The following is a 24994-nucleotide window of genomic DNA, read 5'->3' on the forward strand; positions in this document are numbered from 1 at the left end:
TTTTTTCGGGGTGGTATTATATGGGGTCCCTCTCTTTTGGGGCACCATAAGGCATTTAAGGACAAACTAGTATTCAAAGGAAGAGAGTTTCCATTGGTTGACACAGTAGCTGCGCGGGGCGCAATAAATTCCACCTTCCTAATTACATTGAAAATTGACCTAGCCATGGTTAGGACACAAGAGAATGCCTGGAAGATTGGTCTAGCAGGCTTCCTTTTTCCAAGCGCTGTTACCTCAAGCCTCGTCTACCCGCTAGCCCGATCCATTCCAGGACTCACAGGAGGGATACTCTTTCTTTTCTTTACTACATTTTCTTTATCCTTCACTTATTTTCCTACCGTGGCTGAGGCCTTGGATGAACTCAACCTCATGACTTCCGAGTTAGGGCAACTCGCCTTGTCTTCTGCCATGCTCAACGATGTGATGCAATGGTTCTTCATGGCAATACGTTACATATACAGCCACGGAATCGAGGCCTTGGTTTCCTTTGTTGGCATTGCTGTCCTTCACTATCTATGTCATACGGCCGACTATACTTTCAATTATCAAGAAAATACCCAAAGGAAAAGAAGTGAGTGAAAGTTATGTGGTTGCAATACAACTTGGAGTTCTAGTCATGGCATTTATCACCGACGCCTTAGGCACAAAGCCTACTACGGGTGCTATAATTCTAGGGTTAGTCATACCAAATCGACCACCTCTTGGTACAGCATTGATAAAAAAGACAGAATTCATGGTCTCCGAATTTCTTCTCCCGGTGTTCTTCTTTTGTGCAGGCCTCAGTGTGAATGTGTATTCGATTCACGATTGGGAAAGTTTCAGCAAACTTCAAGTCTTGATTGTTGAATCCTATGTCACAAAATTTTTGGGAGTTACATTGGCTGCAATGTGCTGCAAAATTAAGTTCAAACATAGTCTGTTGCTCAGCATGATCATGAGCATCAAGGGTTTAATAGAACCTTCCATTTACAGTCGCTGGAGGGTCCTTAAGGTATCCTACTCTTTCTTATATCTTTTTCCTCCTTCTCTTTGATACCCCACCAACTTAAGGAGCGTAATAATTTTCTTGTAACGAGTACTAATTTACAGTATCTGCTACATTGCCGGTCATATTATAGACAATGTAACAAATACTACAATTGATACTCATGGACAACCTGTCCTTTTTAAGGGACCAGTAGATGTTGTTGACGAAAAAACTTAGAGTACACAACTCTAACACAAGTGTTGGAGAGACAACATAAGTAAACAAATTACTTGTATTATACACACAAAATATTACAACACTCACAAGGACACAACTTTAGAAGCAATGACACTCACTCACTTTCTAGAGACACACTCTTGATTACTCACACTCCTACAAGACTATTCTTGCTTCTCACTCTCACTTGGTTGCCTTCTTGATTGGTTGGTTACATACACACACCTATTTATAGGCATGTTTGCCGACTTCACTAGCACTTTCTAGTGCATGTTCATGCACACACTGCACCGACATATGGCTTTTCATAATAGCCACATTGTACAAGCTGCTAAAACTTTCTAGCACATGATTATACACACCCACCCACCGACTTTCCCTTTGCCCACCGACATGGGCATTACACAATGGCCACACAATTGTACAAATAGCTAGATCTTTCTAACTAGTGATCATGCACTGCCACCGACCTGCTTTCCTAATTGGCCTTATGTTTTCCTAGTTTCTAGTACATTCTAATTACAAACAAACATACTTAATCATGGCTAGAAACGTCTAGCACATTTGCATACACCGACCACCTTTAGAATTGCTTGCTAGAATCTTCTAGAATCCAAACATCAATTGGGCTGGTGTTGATTTTCAACAGATGTAAACGCCATATTTACAATCCATTGTTTTGGGTTCCTAATTGATATTAATTGCAGCAAATGGATCAACAATCTTATACTCAAATCATCTTGTCTTCGCTGGGTCTGACCATGGCCATAGCACCATTTATACGATTCTCGTGCATACTTCATGTACACCTCAGACAATCAAGTAGCATACACGACTGCATTAGAAATATTCAATCATTACTGGCAAGCAACTCGGAAACATTTCAAATCCTTCGCTGTGTCCACAACGAAGAAAGTGTACGCAACATGATCACCCTCCTAGAGGCGTCAAACCCAACAGAAGCAAGCCCGATTTGTGCCTACATTTTCCATGCAGTCGAGCTCACTGTCAGCGCAGCACCACTACTAGTCCGTCACACGAAACAGAAGAAGAAATTTACAAACACAAGTGTACCCACGAATGTTCATATAATGCGAGCCTTTGAGAATTACTCGAAAAATTCGAAAGGGCCGGTTGTAATTGAAGCCTTCACTATGACCGCCCCCTATATAAGCATGCATGAGACGATTTGCCATGAAGCCAATGACAAGAAAGTTCCTCTAATTATCATACCATTCCATGAAAACCACAAGGATGTGATTGCTCCCAACTGTCCGACTAAGGCAATACGCCAGTTCAACATTAACGTACAATCATATGCTCCATGTACAGTTGGGATACTAGTTGATAGAAGCCTGTCTTGTCGGCTGAGCTTGAATCACTTCTCTTACAATGTTGCGGTGTTTTTCATTGGCGGGCCTGATGATCGCGAGGCATTAGCTTACTCAGCACGCATGCCGGGTAATACCAAAGTTTCCATCTCGGTGTTCAGGTTTACTTTGGCGGAGACAGTAATAGAAGAAGAGCAGCTGAAAGAAACGAAGCTCGACCAGGCTTTGGTTGACGAGTTTAAGCTAAGCAACATTGGGAATGATCACTTGAATTGGCATGAAATGGAGGTGGCTGACGGCGTGCAGCTTATGGATGCCATTAGGCAGTCACATGGCGATTACGACCTTGTGATGGTGGGACGGAGACACTTGGAAATGTCACCAAGGAATGAAGAAACGGTAGATTTTATGGAGAACGCGGAGCTGGGAGCGATCGGCGACATGCTTGCTTCCTCAGATTTTTGTGGTGGAATGGTAAATGTGTTGGTGATGCAAGAAAGTAGGGAATTCGTACTTCGAACCGCTTTGATGAAAAATTTAACGAGGTATTATAAGTTGACATACATTGCAAAACCAGCTTGCAGGGGACAAACTAGCTAGTCACTTGATAGAGTGGGTTTCGCAGGATCTATAGGATGCGAAGACCTCAAGTACTACTTAGACCATAGGCTAGCTAGCTTAGGAGAATCAAATATCGGCCAGCTAGTAAATTTTCAATTTTAGTGTAATTTTGCAGACTTTGGATTTTGATGATGAATATTCCAAGCCATAAGTTTTGCGCTATGCCTTCTAAATTCAGGAAAAGAAAGTGTCATTAAATAAAATACTAAAAACTCCAGTTTCATTTTTATTATTGAAACTTTCATTTTCCTAAATTTTTGTACATACATACGTGTTTAATGATTGATGTGTACACAAAAAAAATTTAAAAATTAATAAAAATTAAAAAAAAATTTACTTTAAAAAAAAAAAATTTAATGTCCACATGACGCCAGATTGGCACGGGGCACCCATTCATTGTCTTTGTCAGCACCACATCATCATTTAACGGCGATTCTGAAGAAAAATTTAACAAATGAATGAAAGTATCGCAGAATTATGACATTACTCCAATTCCATTTTTATTATTGAAACTTTCATTTTCCTAAATTTATGTATAAAAGGAAATTACTTATGTTCGCATTTAATGATTGATGTATACACAAAAATGCATGCATAAGAAAATATGTATAAGAAGGTGTTTGAATTAATATTTAACATTGGGCTTTATGAAATAAGGCCCAAGGGTGTCACAGCAAAATGAGGACTTGCCTTAAGCCCAGCAAAGAGGCTTGAAGCAAATTGAAGCCTTTTCAGCCAAGGCATAGGCCATGTGCCTAAGGATGAAGTGACAGATGACAAAGATCAACTCACCACCAGCCAAAAAACACTTTCTAATGGCATTACAAGTAAATAGATGATGACTCACTACCCTCTGAGAGCCCTCGGCCAAGAGTAAAACTAAAGCAGTCGGGCCAAATTGTCTATAAAAGGAGAAAGAGACAGAGACAAGGACACTCAAACAACCAATCAATCAACATACAAACACTGCTCTCAAGCCAATTCCACCTAGAAAGCTTAAACTTGTCCATATTCAGTCCTTTTTAGCTATATTCCCCTTAGAAAAGCCATCTTTTGTCTACTATAAAAGCTCTGCTACATTCCCTTAGTGTTGTAGTATCGATTCCCTCGTGTAAAACCTATTTAGCATCCATCCTTTTTAGCATATAACATCTGTAAACCCAAAGAAAAGTGGCTGCAAGAAGTTCAACTTTGTCCGACAAAGTTAAATTTTGCCCAAGTCTCTTTATTTATACTTTAATTTAGTAGATATTTCGCTTAATGAACTTTTCAGTATGTATTCAAGTTGTTTCCACCTTTTTTCTACCTAAGAGCCCCATTTGCATTCGAATATGGTTAAGTTAATGGATCTACCTTCATTAAAGTGAACTGTAATCGAGGAAATAGTAGTAAAGGGGCCTGAACTCCCTTTGTTTTGGGTGTACAAGATTATGAACTAAAAGTCCTTGTTTACGAGGCAAGAAAAAGAACTTAATGTAGACTTAACACATCTGTGACAATCCTTTGATAACAAGAAGTTTAAGTAACTTGGGGCGCAAATAATCAACTTAAATCACATTTGTTCAACATCTGTTATACTAAGATAGCAGTGGCACGCCAAGATCCTTGTTAGTTTTGATTGTGAACCTCAAGGCCTACACCTAAGGCCCCACAAAGGCACCTGTCAAAACTAACTACTAACGTATCTTGCAGTACACTAAGTAAGAGCAAGCCGGACAACACACCAAGTGCCAAACCCCTGGGGAGCTGTGCGAGGGGAAATCCTTTAGGAATTGGATCATCTCCTGAGCAGGAGATCAGTATCTTCCTGACCCACTAACACGGGGCATTGAATTTTGATTCAACGGCTACAAACATTGAACTCCTCTAAAAGTTATAATAATTGTAACCGTTGGATCAAAATTCAACGGTCCGTGTTAGTAGGTCAGGAGGATCCTGATCTCCTGCTCATGAGAGGATCCAATTCCAACCCTTTAGCCCGAACAGAAGGCTCATGACTTTGCGTACACGAAAATTACATATATACGTGTTCAACGAGAAGAGTATCCTCTTAATTCCGAGATTGTTTCTGTGCATTGGGCATAAGAAAAAATCCAGCCCATAAGTCTTTGGAGAAAATTTTTGCAATGGATCTTTTCTTCCTTTTGTTGTTAAAACTTTTTAGTGTCTACCATTATGCCTTTTTTTCGGCCTTTATCTAGTTTGGCAAGAATGTTGTGACCGTTAGGAAATTTAGAAATTGTTGCCTAATCAAGGGTTTGGAGTTTCTTGTAAAAAATGACCTTGTTTTTTACTTGCAGCTAGTATTTCTTCTTCCCTGTGGTTTTTTATTTATATAGTTGTAACCACATTTAACTATTTATCAATAAGTTGATTTAACTAATTATCAATAAGTTGTTTATTTATACGTGTGTTTCTTTAAAAACGACGCTTAATAAATTATATGAACACGTATTGAATTTTTTTTAAGTGTGACGGTCATATTATTATGTATTGTTACTGATTCACATTTTATAACACACGTTAATTGGTAACCGTCATACTGAAAAACTTCTCCACAGACGATGAATAGTGGTTGAAAATTGCCCTTGCTTGCAATATTTAGTTTGTTGGGTGTGATTTTTAAAGCTCTCACTTGAGCGTCCACATCAGTAAAACAGAGGAATAACAAGAAAAAGATGATTTCATTAAACCATAAGATTTCTTTAACACGTTGCTTAAAAGTACAAAACAATCTATGAATCAATGAAAGCATGTCTATCTATGACTAAATCAGATGGTGAGCTCAGTTTTTGAAATCCTAGCACCACATCCTCTACATCGGCTTTGATGTATAAAAAAAGAACAATAAAACAGAGCAAGAACTAGGCCCCCAAATGCAGGGGAACTCAAGACAACAATGTAAAATCATACAACTGAAATAAGGGAAAAATGAAAACCCGGTAACCGGGTTTTTACAAAAGTTGCTGTGGATACAATCTTAAGATTCTTAACACACAGGCAGATCCGCCGGTGGTGGCTCGATCGTTTGCAGTTCCCCAACTCCATTGTCCACCAAGAACACCATGGCCAAACCCCAGTTGATGTGAACATCCAAGTGACAATGCATTATCCATGCACCTGCATATATCAAACGTATTTGACAAAAAAAAAAACATATATTAAACTTATAAGTATAAACAAATCCTAGAAACGTTGCTATGAGTTTGAATAGTTTAGAATAGAATATCGTCTTGTGAAAGAAAAATAATTTGAAATTGTTACCTGGATTGTCAGCGACGAATCGGATAACTGCCCATCCATTCGCAGGCACTGCCACTGTGTTCCTCATAGGTGGATCAACAAGGTTGAACTTTTTGGTATCGGTCTTGGCATTGAAATTTCCAAAACCTTCGGCAAGGATGTAAAAATCGTATCCGTGAAGATGGATAGGATGGTTTTCGGGTGTGACGATGCTTGTGTCCTGCAGCACAACCTGCACCCTTGATCCATACTTCAAGTTGTATCCTCTAGTGCCCGACAAAGGCTGCCATAGAGAACTGCTCACATTGCCCGTGTAGTCGAATTTCTTCGGAGGGTTTGCTGGAAAATCATTGGTGAAAACTCCAGGGATGTTTTGTTGGTAAGCCTGAAGGATTGACATGTTATTTGGAAGCACGAAGGACACATTGTTCATGCTGGCAGTGAAGCGTGTCCCGTTTGGGCCTTGGCACCTTCTGGCTCTGAAATGTTTAGGGCAATTGTTGAGTCCAAGACCGATAGTGAAGAAGAGGTTTTCGTCGATTTCAGTTGGGACTTCAACTTTTCTTGGACTTCTGAAACTCTTGGTGAAAGCAGAAGCAGTGTTTGTGTCATTGAAAGCAGGGAGTTGTGGCATAATCGGTTTAGCTGTTGGACCGTTTTTGCAACTAGGGCTGCAAGGGGCAGACTTGTATTCAAGAATGGCGGTGGTGGTGGTGTTGCCGAATGCTGCATTTTGCGCGCTGAAATAAGCACTTGCCGCCAAGTAGTACCGGGCCGGTGGCTGGTCACCCGTGATTAAAACATCGGTGGTCTGCCCAGGGCCTAGCATGAGTACCGTGGTAGTGAAAGGTTTGGTATAGGAGGCATCAGCACTAACAACAGTGAGTTTGTGGTTGGCCACAGAGAAGAAAAGAGGTTGGTTGAGGCCAGCATTGATGACTCTAAGAAGGTTGGTCTCGCCGGAGTCTATAGGAACTATGACAGTGTCTGCAAAAATCACAATAAAAATTTATCAATTCATAAGTGGTACATACGACTTACTTATTACATCAATTATTAGGGTCAGTTTAACTTAGTTGATTATTGCACGTAAAACTTTTATTGTGGAATTACCTTTGCTTGAGCAATTGTAAAGATCACCAGGTTGACCATTGATGGTGTATGCATCAGAAACATTTGGAGCTCCTCCTGTCCTAGTAGCCTGCCTTATAACATCGATAGGGTTAGCGTCCCACCATTCACCGAGAAGAAGGGTTGTTTCGCGTTTCGGTTTAGTGAAGGGGTAGGAGTCTCCTTGTTTAGGATGAATGATGAGTGCGCCGTAAACGGTGGCTCTAAGCCATGAGCTGTGAGCATGCCACCAGAGAGTACCTTCTTGCCCTTGAATTGTAAATCGGTAGGTATAGCTTCCTCCTGGCCTAATCGGGCACTGAGTCACAAATTCAGGCCCATCTGCCCATCCAGTTCTAATCTGCCTAATCCCATGCCTGAAATGAAGAAGATAAGGCATGTTGATTAATTTCTTCGGAGAAATGAAGAAGATAAAGATTCTCTTGCGAGCCTTTCTGACAACATAAGAAGCATGAGAGTAAAAACTCGTATTCATGTGCATGCACGCAGGCGTGTTAGTTACCAGTGAATAGTGACATTGTATCGAGCTTTGTTTGTAACTTTGATGAAAAGAGTGTCACCATTGTTTGCTTCCAAGGTTGGTCCAGGGTACTGTCCATTTACTGTGATGGAGTTGTGGGTTTTGCACAGCCTCTTCACTTTAGTTGCTTGAATCTGTATTCCATTTAAATATTAAATATAGTGAGAAATGAGTACGTAAGAAGAAGAAACGTACGTGAAATACAAGAGATGTAAAAATTAAACTTACAACAAACTCATGCTGGTGAGTTTTGGGCTCTGCCGAACACATTGTCGATGAAGCCAATAGAAGGCAAAGGCCGAAAAGGCATAAGGAGAGTCGGATTTTGTTGCTGAAAATGGCGTTGAGTGCCTCCATCTCGATGGATTAGCTAGGCTATGAGCTCGCTGATGAACCCTTAACCTTTGAATGATCGAGAGAATGTGGTAGTTTGAGGTGATAAAGTGGGGGGATGCTTTTATAGTAAAACTTTGAGGAGAGAGGCTGGCAGATTAGGTTTTGATTCAAAAAATGGTCAGAGCCTTGAGCAAACTTACTTCAACCCGGTAAGAGTTGTTGCACCCACTGGCCTATCTCTAATGCATTATGTCTCAATGCAGCTTGCTTCTCAAGTCTTCTTTCTGGGATTGAATAATTCAATAAGAGTAATATTAGAGAGATTAAATTTGTAGATAAAGTTTTGAAAACTAAAGGATATGGAAGTTGATGATTGATTTATTATTTACACGTTGATAAACATGTTTATTCTTATTGGTGACATGTTATTTAGTTTACAAATTTAATTAGTCTTTCAAATTTGATCTCCCTAACATTACCCATTAATATTGGTTTTTTTTTTCATATATGTTAATGCAACTAGAAAAAGCGTAAAGTTAATCCTACTTTTTTCCCCAAACGTAAGGACAATCGTAATGATGAAGAAGACCAAAATTAAATTAGAAACATACTTATAAGTCAAACCCATTGTTCTAATCAACCTTAAACCCTCAAGCAATCCTTTGATAAAACGACATTAGTATAGTGATTTTATGTGGCATCACGCAAATGGAGCTAGCACTCAGATTCAAGCACATAATGAATCATTATGCTGAACACATGATGAATCAAGATAATTAAATCGATATTTTTGGTCTCTCCTTTGGCTAGCTAAAATTATTTTCGTTTCTAAAAAGGTAAGGTTTATGTTTCCTTTCTATTTTCAAGCATTTTTTAAATTTTTTTTCTTTTAATATGAATGGTTAGGTTTATTTACTAAATAACATCGAGGTTTTCTGAAAAAAAAAACGATGGAGGTTAGAAGAATCAAGAGGGAAAGAGTTTACCGACTAAAAATATTTGCATGAATTCGTCAAACCAGCTTTTTCCTTCCTAATGTGGTATGGGAAATCAATAAGCAATCTGCCTAAAGTCCATGCTTTAGAGAAAAGTGGAAAAGTAAATTAGCTTGAGAAAACTAAGTCGGAAATATGGTTGTTCTTTTCATTGTTTTCAAATATTAATTTTTCATAAAAATTACAGTTTACCCATGTTTCATTTGATGATGATGTTGTGATATAATAGGTTTTGTCATATTTTATCATTTCATAAATATATGAATTATTATGCTCACGTTTGTTAAAAGGGAGTTTTAACGAACCATAGATTCAATCGAAATCAAAACCTCAAGTAAGGTTACTTAATAAACTCATCATAAAATCAACATTCAGAAGTAATTAATTGAATTAATTATATTTTTCAATATCTATGATTACACTAACACCACAAAAAAAAAAATGTTAAAGAAATTAAAAAGCCCACAAAGCCACAATGAGGTTGTACTAGGTCACGATCGATGATAAATTAGTTGGTTAGCTACAACAAGAAGAGATGATCGAGTGCAGGGAATTTGAGCTAGGGTTTATTAATTTATTATTAGTTAATTAATGTTAAAAGTGGACCACACAGGATCAAATCTCAAGTTTGCCGTTAATTTGATAGGAAAGATGAGTAGATTAAGTCATCTCTCTACAATTAGGTGGCATATGTTGCATGCGTTACAATACATCAAGATTTGATTGGGTCTAACAAAAATTCAGTTAGAGTGATGGATACTTAAACAGAAAATTTAATATATATTTACAAGAATTCTGTTTAAATTAGGTAGCCTATCACACAGCAGAACGCGCGCAGGGAAGGTATTATCCATGTAATTAATGTTTGTATTAGGTTTTGTAGCTATATACGAAGAGAATGAAAGGTCAAAGACCAGCTAGTGGCTTTGCCATGGCGTCCACGCTTCCAATGGCCGGAAAAACTCACAAAGGCATTTCAGCTACCTCCTGGCCACCATTGCGTGATTCACCAACGCTAAAAATCGAACACAAGACATGCCATGTGAAACAAAATTTAGAGGAAGCTAGGAAGTGGCATCTTATATTATGTAATGTTAATTGATAATTAGGGTTTGTCTATTAGCCAAGATTGGAACCATAGCGCATCTCAAAATGAGAAGATATAGAGCAACGCCTAGTTTAGCTACAAAATTTTGATTTGTTTTGTTAACCTTAGTGCTTTTGTAGGCAAAAATGAAGACGTACGAAGATTATTTGTCCTATCATTGATTGTATCGAGACGTAAGAATATCTACCTTATCATTGATTGTATACATATTTGTGACTGTGAGTCCATCTCTCTTATTTACCAATCGATTGGTTGATATAGTATATGTATTAATACTTGTTAATAGAAAGAAAAAAAAAACTATGGTATAGCTATTGGTTTGATCCCAAATTAGGAAGCCTTAATGTTGTTTTGTTGTATTGTATGGTTGGTTATGTTACTTTGTATTAATGTACATCATTTTCTCAAACCAAATAGAAGCCACAACATACATGATGGAGGCCTTATCGACCATAAAACTTACGTACTCTGCAATGTTAGACAAATGTTTATCCTACACTCATCATTATGTGACGTGCAATTGGTCAACTGATGAGTTTTACACCAAATCACATGAAATATAAGTGTTGTAGAAACCCTAATGAACTAGTCACTCTCTTACAGATAAGTTGTCCCTTTACCGGCATAAGTGTTCAAAGAAGTACAACAGTACATGCAAAGTTTAAGTGATAATTAGATTGACAAAGCCAAACAGACCAGCTGATTACCTAATTACAGGCAGACAGATGGTGACAATTCTGTTAGTCATTTTGAATGGAAGCATGTCAGTGATGTGTACACACCAGAAACTAGATCAGAGAGCGAAATAAAGAATGGGGGGAGGTGTTGGATTGGATAGGTGAACAAATAGCAATTAACATATAGTTGGTAGAGTTTGTTATTGACTTCTATTTTCAGAATCTTCAGTTGACATCGGAAGTGCAATCGGAAGTCGTTATGAAGGATGCAAATACTTACAATAAAAATTGATTCACAATTTAATTATACTAGCCTCTTGCACGCAAGCTCTTTTACATCTTTTTTTTTTTTTTTAAATATTTAAGAAATAAAGGAAATAAAACTGCCTCTCCATGGAGCTTGTGACAATTTTTTTTTTTACATCTTATTCTCTACCTGCTTGTAATTTTTATTCTTTCTATTTGTTAAAAATATTTTTAAAAAGTAAAGAAATAAAGGAAAAATAACTACCTACTACGTAAGTAGTTTTGTTTTGTTAGTTTGTATTTTTTTTAAATTAAATTGTTTCATTTTAAAATCCTAATTAGGAGAGATAATTTTGGGGATTGTGAATAATTCATTATTTTTCCTTTACTTTATATATACTAGCATATGTGACACATCCCCGCCCGGGCAGGACCACTTCCTGAGCCCGACTCCATCGTAGCACGATATTGTCCGATTTGGGCCCCGACCACGTCCTCAAGGTTTTGTTTTTGGGAACTCACGCAAGAACTTCACAGTGGGTCACCCATCATGGGATTGCTATCGCGCGAACTCGCTTAACTTCGGAGTTCCGATGGAACCCAAAGCCAGTGAGCTCCCAAAAGACCTCGTGCTAGGTAGAGATGAGAATATACATATAAGGCTTACAAGATCCACTCTCTTGGGCGATGTGGGATGTTACAATCCACCCCCCTTAGGAGCCCGATGTCCTCATTGGCACACTTCCGGCCAGGGATTGGCTCTGATACCAAATTGACACATCCCGCCCGGGCAGGACCACATCCCGCCCGGGCAGGACCACTTCCCGGGCTCGACTCCACCGTAGCACGATATTGTCCATTTTGTACCCTGACCACGCCCTCACGGTTTTATTTCTGGGAACTCACACGAGAACTTCCCATTAGGTCACCCATCATGGGATTGTTTTCGCGCGAACTCGCTTAACTTCGGAGTTCTGATGGAACCCGAAGCCAGTGAGCTCCCAAAAAGCCTCGTGCTAGGTAGAGATGAGAATATACATATAAGACTTACATGATCCATTCCCTTGGGCGATGTGAGATGTTACAATCTTCATTTATCACAAGAGCCTTAAGTATATCTTCAATCAGCCAAACCTCAATCTCTGGCAGCGGAAGTGGGTAGAGTTATTCAGTGATTATGACTGCACCATTGAGTATCACCCAGGTCGTGCCAATTCGGTGGCTAATGCTCTTAGTAGGAAGTCTCATGGCCAACTTAATGCTGTTTATGCTAGTCGCATTCCTCTTTTGACTGACCTAAGATCCACTGGAGTAGCTTTGAAAGAGGGTCGTCGGGGGGCCCTAATTGCCAGTTTTCAGGTCAGGCTGGTTCTGTTGGATCGTGTTCTCGAAGCCCAGAGAAATGATACAAAATCTCAGGAATTGATACAAGCAATGTCAGACGGGAAAAAGAAGGACCTCTGGATTAGAGATCCTGACGGCATGCTTATGCAAGGTGAACGGATGTATGTACCGAATGTTAAGGAACTGAAGAGAGACATATTAGACGAAGCGCATATTTCTGCTTATGCGATGCATCCAATGAGCACCAAGATGTACCATACCATCCGACACTTCTATTATTAGCCAGGTATGAAAAGAGAGATTGCAAAGTATGTTAGCCGTTATGCAATTTGCCAGCAGGTTAAGGCAGAAAGGAAAAGGCTATTTGGATTGCTACAACCACTTCCGATACCTCAGTGGAAATGGGAAGATATTACAATGGATTTTGTGTACAAATTACCTCGTACGCGAAATGGTTACGATGGTATCTGGGTGGTAGTTGATCGGCTTACCAAGTCAGTGCACTTCATACTCGTTCGTGAAATTTTCTCGTTAAGTCAGTTGGCCGAACGGTTCGTCTCTGACTGGTTAGGTACCACGGAGTTCCAGTTAATATCATTTCTGACGGAGACCCTCGATTTACTTCGAAGTTCTGGGTAGCTTTTCAGGAAGCTTTGGGATCGAGACTACTCTACAGCACCGCCTATCATCCTCAAACAAATGGGCAGTCAGAGAGAACTATCCAGACCTTGGAAGATATGTTGAGATCATTAGTTCTACAGTTTGGAGACGCTTGGCATAAACGCTTACCGTTGATAGAGTTCACATACAACAACAACTTCCATTCTAGTATTAGTATGGCACCGTTTGAAGCGTTGTATGGGAAACCGTGTTGTACTCCACTTTGTTGGTCCGAGGTCGGTGAGCGAGTTTTGGTGGGCCCTGAGATCGTAGATGAGACGACAAAAAATATTCAGGTGATAAAGGCTAACCTGAAAGTGGCCTAGGATCTGCAGAAGAGTCTCACGGACAGACATTCTACCGATAAAGTTTATGAGGTTGGTGATTGGGTATTCTTGAAATTATCGCCGTGGAAAGGTGTTGTGAGATTTGGAAAGAAATGGAAGCTCAGCCCTAGGTACATCGGACTGTACTAGATCGTTGAACGAGTCGGTGAAGTTGCTTATCGACTTGCTTTGCCACCAAAGTTGTCAAGAGTGCACAATGTGCTTTATGTATCAATGTTACGAAGGTACGTTTCTGATCCGTCACACGTAATCCCTCCTCAACCACTGGAGATCAATCTAGATTTTACCTATGATGAGGTTCCAGTGACTATCCTTGATTGGAAATATCAGGTTCTTAGGAACAAGACCGTGCGGATGGTGAAGGTTTTGTGGAGGAACCACTCGGTGAAGGAAGCCACTTGGGAGACAGAAGAGCGTATGCGAGATATGTATCCACATCTATTTTATGGCTTTGATTTGTAGTCCATGTTGAAATTTCGGGGACGAAATTTTTATAAGGGGGGTAGATTGTGACGACCCGTCGCTAATTTTCATATGTAATTTCTCCATGAATATGTAATTTGACGGTTATACCCTTAGTGGCAAGTGACGTGGACACGTTTATTTCCCTTAAATTATTTATTTCCTCATATCACATTTAAATTGTGCACACTAGTACAAGTCGGCGTAGATCTTAAAGTGTAAAAATATCTACTTTGGATACATTTCGATTTCCTTTTATTGTAGGAAATCTGAAATCTTATCCTTTGAATTCTTTTTTTTATCCTACCCGTGCACCCCCCATCATTCACTCACCCATCACCCTTTCACCAATCCCATCTCTCCCTCTCACCAATCCCATCTCTCCCTCATTTCTGTCATCCAATCAGAAAAAGGAAAAAAAAAGAACTCTCTTTCTATTCTCTTTTTCCCTCCCGTATACTCCCTCTTCTCTGCAACACCATGAACGAGCTTCAAAGCTCGTAGATTGAACTCACAAACTACACCATCATCCTCATCTCTACCCCTAAGAACTCAACCATACCCCTGGTTCACATGTTGATTGAGTTTTGGTCATCCAACTCGAAAGGTTCGACTGGATGAGTTCGATATATCGATTTTCAGGCCATTCACGGCTTAGGTAAGCCTCGAGAAACCCTTAGAACCTTCATTTCAATTCTATGGGTTGATATTGATCCTTGTTTGTGTTTTGAACGTTTGGTTTTACCCAAAAAACTCGAGAAGAAGAAGGTGCACATTTTTTTTCAATCAAGAACCATGACCATTTGGTCACTTTCAACCCATTTTTCCAGTTAACCTCGACCACAGCTGGACTCCTATTAGGTACAAACTTGTTCTCTACATTCCTAACTTCAAAATGACTTTTGAATCACTGAGTTTGATCAAGTAACGAGTTAGAAATCAACTCTAGAAGTTAGGAAGAAAATTCCAGTTTTCTGGAAATCTGCAACCATGGTCATTTGGCCACTTTCAGGCCAAATTTATGAATAACACGACTGTATTCAAACTTTCTATGAATTAGGATTGATACATCACATTCCTAGCTTTAATTTGGCTTTTGTAGAAGTGTTTTTTGTTAAGAATCGAGCTCGTTATGAGCTCTGAAAGTTGGCTAAAAAATCTGCAAAACTGCAGAAAATCACGAGGAAGGCGAGTACGCCTGTACTCGCAGGCGCGTGGGGCGCATGTGGGCATTTTGTGAAACCCCTTTGGGCGGCGTGTGGTTGACACGTGTGTCTTCGTGTCGTAGAGTAGATCGATTTCACATATTTAAACCCTAGGTTTGAGCAAAACTATAGGGGTTTTATTTAGGTTTCCATTATGTGCTTTAATTAATGTTATTTTAGTTATTTCACATATAAGGAAAACTTATCCCGAGGATTTACGAGGCCAAGCTAGGCTCGGGGACTACGACCCAGCAGTGTACTTGTGAGTGGGCATTTTGTTTTTATACCTATACATATTATAGTTTCCATAAATGCGTATTTACTTCATTTCTTACGCTTATATTGCCAAGTATCGTTATTATGTTATTAATTGTGATAAATGCTGCTATATGGTTGGGATATTACTGTCATGACATTCATATATATAATTGTACATGCTCATCTTGCTGCACTGGTGTTAGTACTCGCCTAGGGCCAGATCCATTCCTTCATGTGTATGTTCACATCGCACTGTTCGTTCGCTTTGGATCCAAGTTAGGTGCCAGTCATGTCGGGTAGATTGCATTAGGCAATCCGACTTGTATGTGATGTGCTTCTACACCAGTCTTCACGTGATCGTAATACTAGAGCGTATTGATTACATCCAGTCATGTTCGTGTCAGAAATTATTTGTTCGAACTTGTTAATGTCAGCTTAGATGGATGAGCACTTAGCTATACTTGATTATCACATGATTGATTACATCATTAGTTGGCATATTCCTGGTTATTATACTGCTATAATGTTATCGAATTATTGTTTATATACCCGAGTAGTATGTTTTAAGGAAACTATACTTGTTTTATGGCAAGGGGTTAGTATTTTCAAGGTTAAAGGTTTTTCTTATAAGCATTGTTTTGCGGACCCACACAACTTTGTTTTTTGCCCCTTCAGGACCTAGATAGTTGTACTCTTTGTGGCACTCAAGGAATCTCGGCAGTTCTGACATTTCCTTCTATTTTAGACGTACGAACTTATCACTGTTATGTAATAAGTGTGCTTTAGTTATTTTGACTACTCTTCTGTAGTCTCACTGTCTATTACGCTCTGAATAATTGTAGTGGGTTCACCCCACGATTTGCGCACTCTTTCATTGTTTAGTTCTAATTAGTTTTAATTTTATTCACTTTTTACATCACTTACCCTTATGGTTACGTCACCTCACGGTGATGGCCAGCATGCTTCAACCTTTCCAGGTCGGGGTGTGTCAATATGCCTAGACACTTTGTGTGTATGAACACTTTTTATTTTTGTTAAAAAAAAAAAGGAGAGAGAACATGGGTGGGAGTGGGAGGTTTTTTACTTTTTTAATATTAAATATATCTTAACATCATCTGTAGATGAAGCTTTAATAAAAAAAAGTAAAATTTGGTGTGTGAAATTATATTATTACTCATCATTTTTTTGGCCTAATTGGATAGATGGTCCTCGTGGTGATGAGGTTATCGAAAGATAGCCCTTGTGGTAAAAAAATTAGGATTTAAACCCCCGAGGTGTAGTCCGTTAGCAAATTTAGTCCACAAGTAACTTTTTCCGTTAGTTGTTCATTAAATGTGGGGTAAAAATGTACTTTTGACGTGTTCTTCTTCCTTGTCTCTCTACGTTTCCTCGTCTAGCTGGGTTGTGATTTTGTTGGAGGAGTAAGCGATGGTAAAGGAGGAAGATCTAGCTGCGCTTTTCTGCAATGGCTACTTTGCCACTGGATCATTGCGAATTTGGGTTTCTTAGGATTTTTTTTTTTTTTTGTGAATAGGAATTCCATTAACAAACAGTAGGGAGGCAATGTGGAAAATGCAACCTTCGCAAATGCACTAGATACATTGTATGGTAACAATAAGTTGGTGTGGAATAGAAGTCACAAAGCTTATAAGAAATGGGGTTGGTCTGAGGACGATGTTCTCTCTGCTTTTAAGCAGTGCCCAACTTGTATGATTATGTCGGGGCAGAAGCTAATGTAAACGATGAATTTTTTTAATGAATAAGATAGGATGGTTGTCAGGAATGATTGCCAAGTACCCTGTGGTCATGAACTTGAGTTTGGAGAGGAGACTTATCCCGAGGTCTTCGGTTGTTAAAGTTTTGTTGTTGAAAGGTTTGATAAATGAGAACTTCAATTTGGGTTCGGTGGTGATACCTGTGAAGAAGCAGTTCTTGGAGACGTTTGTGAATAGATTCGCAATGATCCAGAGGCAAAGTAGCCACTGCAGAAAAGTGCAGCTGGATCTTCCTCCTTTATCATCGCTTACTCCCCCAACAAAATCAAAACCCAGCTAGACGAGGAAACGTAGAGAGACAAGGAAGAAGAACACGTCAAAAGTACATTTTTACCCTGCATTTAATGGACAACTAACGGAAAAATCACTTGTGGACTAAATTTGCTAACGGACTATACCACGAGGGTTTAAATCCTAATTTTTTTACCACAAGGGCTATCTTCCGATAACCTTATTACCACGAGGACCATCTATCCGATTAGGCCTTCTTTTTTTTTTTTTTTTTTGAGTGATTAGAAGACTAAATAGTCTTTTTACCTTCTTTTGATTGACAAAGATGATTCTATGAATAGGTAGTATAGATATATATATATATATATATGTTATTTATTTCACAATTGAATCAATTTAAGAAAGCGGTAAACCTAAGGACTTATCAATAGGTAATGTTGCTTCAATACCCAACAACGGCCTATTACAAAACCAGTAAATAAAAATTAAGGTCATCTCCAATGAGAGAGTTAAAGGTCTTTAAAGTAAAAAAATATGACCTAATTTGTCAAAAAATTTATTTCCAATCGATAGATGGGCTATAATTCTATGGAGCTCATCAGACCATTATTTGGCCAAAGGGGCATCAGGCTAGCCAAATATAGCCCCCCTTTTTAGCCCATTTACTCTTTAGTTGCAATAATTGATTCAAATTCCACGGCTAGATTTGAAAAAATACAATGGTGGTTTAACTAAATTAACCAATAATTGTAAAGTATAAACTCAAAACTAATAAATTATTGAGGGGGTTATGTTTAGTTCCTTCGGTTGGAGATGATATATGAGTATGGTCTGACACGGTTCATTAAAAAAAATTAATTTTTTTTTTTGCAGGGCTATATTTAGCCATTTCAGTTAGAGATGGTCTAAGGTTGTCGCTATAAAGGATTCACTTTATTGTCATTTTCAGTTCTATGCTTCTTCATGAAGGAATAAAGTGATTTTTCAATATTAACTTGCATTTTCACTAAAGATTTGTTCCAAAAGTATTTTTACCAAAAACACTTTCAATCATTTTAAAAACAGTTCTAAACGAGCCCTAATTCATTTTTGTAGAGTTGAAGAGAAACATCTCAATACATGTCTTATCTTTTTAGAAATTCATATTTGTAGTAATGAAATACTACTTTTCCTACCCCAAGTGATAAATGATTGAATTTTTTTTTTCTTGACAAATAATAGTGTTATTAACTTAGTGGGTTGAATTGTTAGTTGTTAGTGCAGGGGAGGGGGTGCTAGTGGGGGAGAGGACCGGAATCGAACTCGCACCAAGATGTATAGGCATCATTATTTTCCTCTACTAGGGTAAAATATCATCTACGATAAATACTTAATTACAAGATGGTATATACTCTTTATAAATGAACAAAAACTACCTTATCATTGGAAAGTACATTAATATAAACACTTTGTAAGAAGAGGTGATGTAAACAAACGAGTCAAAGTGGATTGTTCTACACTAGCACATCCACATAATAACTCTACCAGGATAGATACAAAATACGTGCAGAATCATCATAGATGAACTGATTGAAATAACCAACCAAAATTTGCAGTCATTATATACTGAACAAAAGCAAAGCCCTCGTATGGGTAGGACAATAATAAAAAGCCATAGAAAACCTTGTAGATATTTAAACTAAAAAACATATAATCGTAATTGTTTGATTCTCAAGACATTCTTTGAACCAATCATAGTTTTGTTACTTGAGGTACACATATCCTAGACAATAAAAAAGATCGAGTAAGAAACTAGACCCCCAAAATGCAGGGGAAACTCATACAACAATGAAATCATACAACTGACAAAAGGGAAAAATGAAAACCCGGTAATCGGGTTTTACGAAAGTTGCTATCGAGATGATCTATAGATTCTTAACAAAGAGGCAGATCCACCGGTGGTTGCTCGACTGACTGCAGTGCCCCAACTCCATTGTCCACCAAGAACACCATGGCCAAACCCCAGTTGATGTGGACATCCAAGTGACAATGCATTATCCATGCACCTACATATGTCAAATATTTATTTAAATATATAAAAATCTTAAACACATTGACACTGAGTCATAATTTCAAAATAGAATATTGTCTTGTTTAAAAGTGAAATTTTTACCTGGATTGTCAGCGACAAATCGAATGACTGCCCATCCATTCGCAGGCACTGCCACTGTGTTCCTCAGAGGTGGATCAATAAGGTTGAACTTTTTGGTATCAGTCTGGGCATTGAAATTTCCAAAACCCTCAGCAAGGATGTAAAAATCGTATCCGTGAAGATGGATAGGATGGTTTTCTGGTGTGACGATGCTTGTGTCCTGCAGCACAACCTGCACCCTTGATCCATACTTCAACTTGTATCCTCTAGTGCCTGACATTGGTTGCCAAAGAGAGCGACTCACATTGCCAGTGTAGTCGAATTTCGTCGGAGGGTTTGCTGGAAAATCTGCAGTGAAAACTCCAGGGATGTTTTGTAGGTATGCCTGAAGGATTGAAATGTTGTTTGGAAGCACGAAGGACACATTGTTCATGCTGGCTGTGAAGCGTGTCCCATTTGGGCCTTGGCACCTTTGGGATCCAAAATTTTTCGGGCAGTTGTTGAGTCCAAGACCAATTGTGAAGAAGAGATTTTCATCGATTTCAGTTGGGACTTCAACTTTTCTTGGACTTCTGAAACTCTTGGTGAAAGCAGAAGCAGTGTTTGTGTCATTGAAAGCAGGGAGTTGTGCCATAATTGGTTTGGCTGCTGAACTGTTTTTGCAATTGGGGCTGCAAGGGGCAGACTTGTATTCAAGAATGGCGGTGGTGGTGGTGTTGTCGAATGCTGCATTTTGCGCGCTGAAATAAGCACTCGCCGCCAAGTAGTACCGGGCTGGTGACTGGTCACCGGTGATTAAAACATCAGTGGTCTGCCCAGGCCCTAGCATGAGAACCGTGGTAGTGAAAGGTTTGGTGTAGGAGGCATCAGCACTAACAACGGTGAGCTTGTGGTTGGCCACGGAGAAGAAAAGAGGTTGGTTGAGTGCAGCGTTGATGACTCTAAGAAGGTTGGTCTCGCCGGAGTCTATAGGAACTATGACAGTGTCTGCATACCGAAATCATAATAAAAATTTACTAGTTTATACGTGGCACATAAGATTTACTTATTACATCAATTACCGGGTAAGTTTAAACACATATTATGTGCGTGGCACGTTAAACTTAGTTGTTACATCAATATCATAATGTTTTATCAAGGATAGAATTGCAATTATGGTACCTTGGCTTGAGCAGTTGTAAAGATCGCCAGGTTGACCATTGATGGTGTATGCATCAGAAACATTTGGAGCTGCTCCTGTCATAGTCGCCTGCCTCAAGACATCGATAGGGTTAGCGTTCCACCATTCACCGAGAAGAAGGGTTGTTTCACTTTTCGGTTTAGTGAAGGGGTAGGAGTCTCCTTGTTTAGGATGAATGATGAGTGCTCCGTAAACGGTGGCTCTAAGCCATGAGCTGTGAGCATGCCACCACAGAGTACCTTCTTGCCCTTGAATTGTAAAGCGGTAGGTGTAGCTCCCTCCTGGCCTAATCGGGCACTGAGTCACAAATTCTGGCCCATCTGCCCATCCAGTTCTCATTTGCCTAATCCCATGCCTGAAATGTTTATTTTTTATGAGAAAGTGAAGAGTAGATAATTTTTAATTTCTTACATGACTGTTAGACAGCATAAGAAACATGTTGTTAGTTACCAGTGGATGGTGACGTTGTATTGAGCTCTGTTGGTGACTTTGACGACAAGAGTGTCACCATTGTTTACTTCCAAGGTTGGTCCAGGGAGCTGTCCATTCACTGTGATGGAGTTTTGGGTTTTGCACAGCCTCTTCACTGGTGTTGCTTGAACCTGTATAAACGTATATCCCATTTAATATTAAATAAATGGTGAGTAATTTATTAAGTATATAAGAAGAAGAAACATGAACCGGTCTAAAACATATGCAAGTATACAAGCAATACAGAAATTAAACTTACAACAAACTCATGCTTGTGAATTTGGGGTTCTGCCAAGGACATTGTCGATGACGCCACGAGAAGGCAAAGACCGAAAAGGCATAACGTGAAGCGAATCTTGTTGACGAAAATGGCGTTGAGTGCCTCCATTTGTTTGAGTGATAGAGAGAATGTGGTAGTTTGAGTGCTGAAGTGATAGAGTGGGGGATGCTTTTATAGTAAAATTTTGAGGAGAGAGACTGTTGTTTGGGGTCAGCTGATTAGGTTTTGATTCGAAAAATGGTCAGATTCTTGAGCAAACTTAGTTCAACCCTGTGGGAGTTGTTGCACCCACTGGCCTATACATACCAAGCGAATTATTTCTTCAATGCTTGCTTCTCAAGTCTTCCTTCTAGATGGGATTGAATAATAATTCAATATAGGCATGAATATTGGTAATATATACTATATTTTTGCATGTACTTTATGTTAATGCAAATACAAAAAGAGTGAAACTCCACTTTTTTCCAACGTGAAGACAATCGTAATGGTCCACCGACCAAAACTAAATTAGATGCACAATATACCAATGGTGCATTCTTTCTCTAGTGGCAAAAAGCGTTGCATATATACCTGCACGGTTAGCTATACCACTAGAAAATATTTAACAGATCGATATTCGTCACATTCTGTGTTGACCATGCATATATATAGTCTTTTCTAGAAGTTAATTACATGAAGAATCAAGAGGGAAAGAGTATAAAAACCATATAAATCTTGCATGAATTTGTCGCACAATCTCCTTCCTTCCTACTGTGGTACGCGGAATCAAAAAGCAATGCGCGTAAAGTCCATGCTTTTAGGAAAAAGTAATGCTAAGTAGACTAATTTTTTAGATCACATTTGTATATTATGTGATGTACATGTGTCATCAATAAAAAATAAATACAGTAATTAATACTTAAGTAATAATTTAAACATCAACAACTACATATGTATGATTTATAAAATATAATTTAATTAGATGGTTTATCTGGTATTACCAAAAAAGAAAAGTGGAAAAGCAAGTAGAGATGGTCGATGATTTAGCTAGGTTATTATTAATTAATGTTGTTAAAAGTAGACCAACCAGGATCAAAACTCAAGTTTGCTGTTTGAAAGGGAAAACGAGTAAATTAAGTCATCTCTCTACAATATTATAGGTGGAGTGTGTTGCATGCTTATTACATTATGTCAAGATTTTGTTGGGTCTAAGAACAACTCGGTTACAGACAGATAGATCTTTAAACAGAAAACTTAATAAATATTTACCTTAATTTTCTTTAAATTAGGTAGCCTGTCACGCAGTAGATACAATGGGAAGGTATCATCCATGTAACTAATGTTCGTATTTCTTTTTTTTTTTTTTTTTTTTTTTTTTTTTGGTAATCAAAAGTTTAGGGGAGGGGAAAATATCATATTCCAAGGTCAGGGCATATCACAAGTTTCTTTGAAGACTTAAGAGGTCTTAGCCCCTTTTTTGGTTTTTTACCGATCGCCCACTAAGAGAGATCGCTGGCAGCAGGACTCGAACCTAAATCTTAGTCTAGCAAATAGAATTTACCAGCTCAACCATATATAACTAGGTTTTGTATAGCTACATATATATAGGAAACCTTTATGGGAAGAGATCCCCATTTTTTTATAAAAATGGGGATTAGTTGTGGAGTCCACACCACATCAAACTTTAACGATCCGAACCATCTATTTTTCAAGTTGCACCTCATAGATCATCCTTGCAAAGTATTAGCCAAATCGGAAATGTTTAAGACATCTAATTGAGTTCAAAGAAATTAACGAATACTTTGTTATATAAGAAATAATGAAATTTGATCTTAATAATTAAATAGGCAAATGATTTCGGATTGAATTGAATTTTTGTAAGGATGATCTATAAAACGAGATTTACAAAATATACGATTCAGATTGTTAAAGTTAGATGTGGAGTGGGCCCCACACCTAATTCCTTTTTTTAAAAAAAATTAGGGACCCTTTGCATAAAAGGGCCTGCATATACACACACACACACCAAGAGAATGAAGGATTGAGACTATAGCTATGCCCTAGCGTTTAGAGGAAGCTAGGAAACGACATCCTATACATATATATTGTGTATGTTTTACTCTATTGATTGTAAGAGTTTGTCTCTAAGCCATTAATGGAACAATAGCATCGCAAGATTAGAAGATATTAGCAATGCCTAGTTTTTTGGAGGAAAGCAATGCCTAGTTTAGCTACAACATTTTGATTCGTTTTGTCAACTCTAGTGCTTTAACTTGTAGGCAAAAACATGAAGATGTAAGGAGATTAATTGTCCCGTCAATGATTGTATAGAGACGTAAGAAGAATTATGACCTATAATGATTGTGTACATATCAATCGACGAGTCTATCTCTCATATTTATCAAGTATGTGATTGGTTATTACATATAGTACATTTCGTAATACTCATTAAAATATAATTTTACTATTGTTTTGACCCCAAATTAGGAAGCCAAAATTTTTCTCGATTGTATGGTTGGGTATGTCACTTTGTATTAATGTACAACATTTTTCAAACCGAGTCGAAGACATGCAGTGTGTGTGTATTGGCCATAAAACTTACGTACTTCGATGTGATGGGATGATGATTTTGGAAGAGGTTCCTCTCCGGATCTACTTTATGGGAATCCCAACATCCTAGCTGTTCATTATATATCTTGCGACCAGATTTCATCAGATACTATTTGTGTTTAGTTTTAAATAATAATAAAAAAGTGAAATGGTTTCTGACTGCACGACGCACAACGTACGATAAATGGCTAAGATGTGGGGATTATACCTAGAATCCCCACAATTTGGATCTGGATGGGATCCAAATCTACGATACTATCATGTCACATGTACCAATTCATGTGACGAAGTTATACATTAGATCATGTGACGAACGTTGTTAAAACGTTAACAAATGCCCCCTCCCCTATAAATATAGGTATATCTTCCACTTCTTAAATTAATGTACATCTTAGCATACATATTTGTCTCACTTTCTTGTTTTTTTTCCTAACCTTGTGGTGTTATTCGACTTGTTTTGTAGGTTTAGCCCTTTTAAGTTTGACTTTAGAGAAATTAGGTTTCATATCCTCTTGTTGAAATGTCTCACATCAACAGCATCTATTAGAAAATAAGAGTTTACATACCCTAATCTCTTCTAACTAATACCGAGGTCTTTTATGGTAAAATTGTACACCTGACGGATTGTGCATGTGATAATTACAAAGTT

At 38.4% G+C, this 24994-nt stretch overlaps 3 protein-coding genes across 3 annotated transcripts; 1 reads left to right on the plus strand and 2 right to left on the minus strand.

Annotated features, from left to right (window-relative positions):
* The first annotated feature begins 78 nt into the window (after positions 1 to 78).
* Positions 79 to 3386, plus strand: LOC108171387 (cation/H(+) antiporter 15-like). The gene is made up of 2 exons (XM_070810170.1): positions 79 to 1030; positions 1912 to 3386. Exons 1-2 carry the CDS (start codon positions 617 to 619, stop codon positions 3133 to 3135), a joined length of 1638 nt encoding a protein of 545 aa, XP_070666271.1. The 5' UTR covers positions 79 to 616; the 3' UTR covers positions 3136 to 3386.
* Positions 3387 to 5821: 2435 nt separating this feature from the next.
* Positions 5822 to 8539, minus strand: LOC103406426 (laccase-12-like). The gene is made up of 5 exons (XM_008345410.4): positions 8279 to 8539; positions 8033 to 8184; positions 7513 to 7886; positions 6421 to 7386; positions 5822 to 6276 (listed from the first exon to the last, which is right to left on the minus strand). The coding sequence occupies exons 1-5, from the start codon at positions 8405 to 8407 to the stop codon at positions 6146 to 6148; spliced, it is 1752 nt and encodes a 583-aa protein (XP_008343632.2). The 5' UTR covers positions 8408 to 8539; the 3' UTR covers positions 5822 to 6145.
* Positions 8540 to 19366: 10827 nt separating this feature from the next.
* LOC103437632 (laccase-12-like) lies at positions 19367 to 22370 on the minus strand. The gene is made up of 5 exons (XM_070825524.1): positions 21736 to 22370; positions 21456 to 21607; positions 20987 to 21360; positions 19847 to 20812; positions 19367 to 19739 (listed from the first exon to the last, which is right to left on the minus strand). Exons 1-5 carry the CDS (start codon positions 21862 to 21864, stop codon positions 19609 to 19611), a joined length of 1752 nt encoding a protein of 583 aa, XP_070681625.1. The 5' UTR covers positions 21865 to 22370; the 3' UTR covers positions 19367 to 19608.
* Positions 22371 to 24994: the final 2624 nt, after the last annotated feature.

This window comes from Malus domestica, chromosome 01, assembly GCF_042453785.1.
Source record: "Malus domestica chromosome 01, GDT2T_hap1".
NCBI lineage: Eukaryota > Viridiplantae > Streptophyta > Magnoliopsida > Rosales > Rosaceae > Malus > Malus domestica.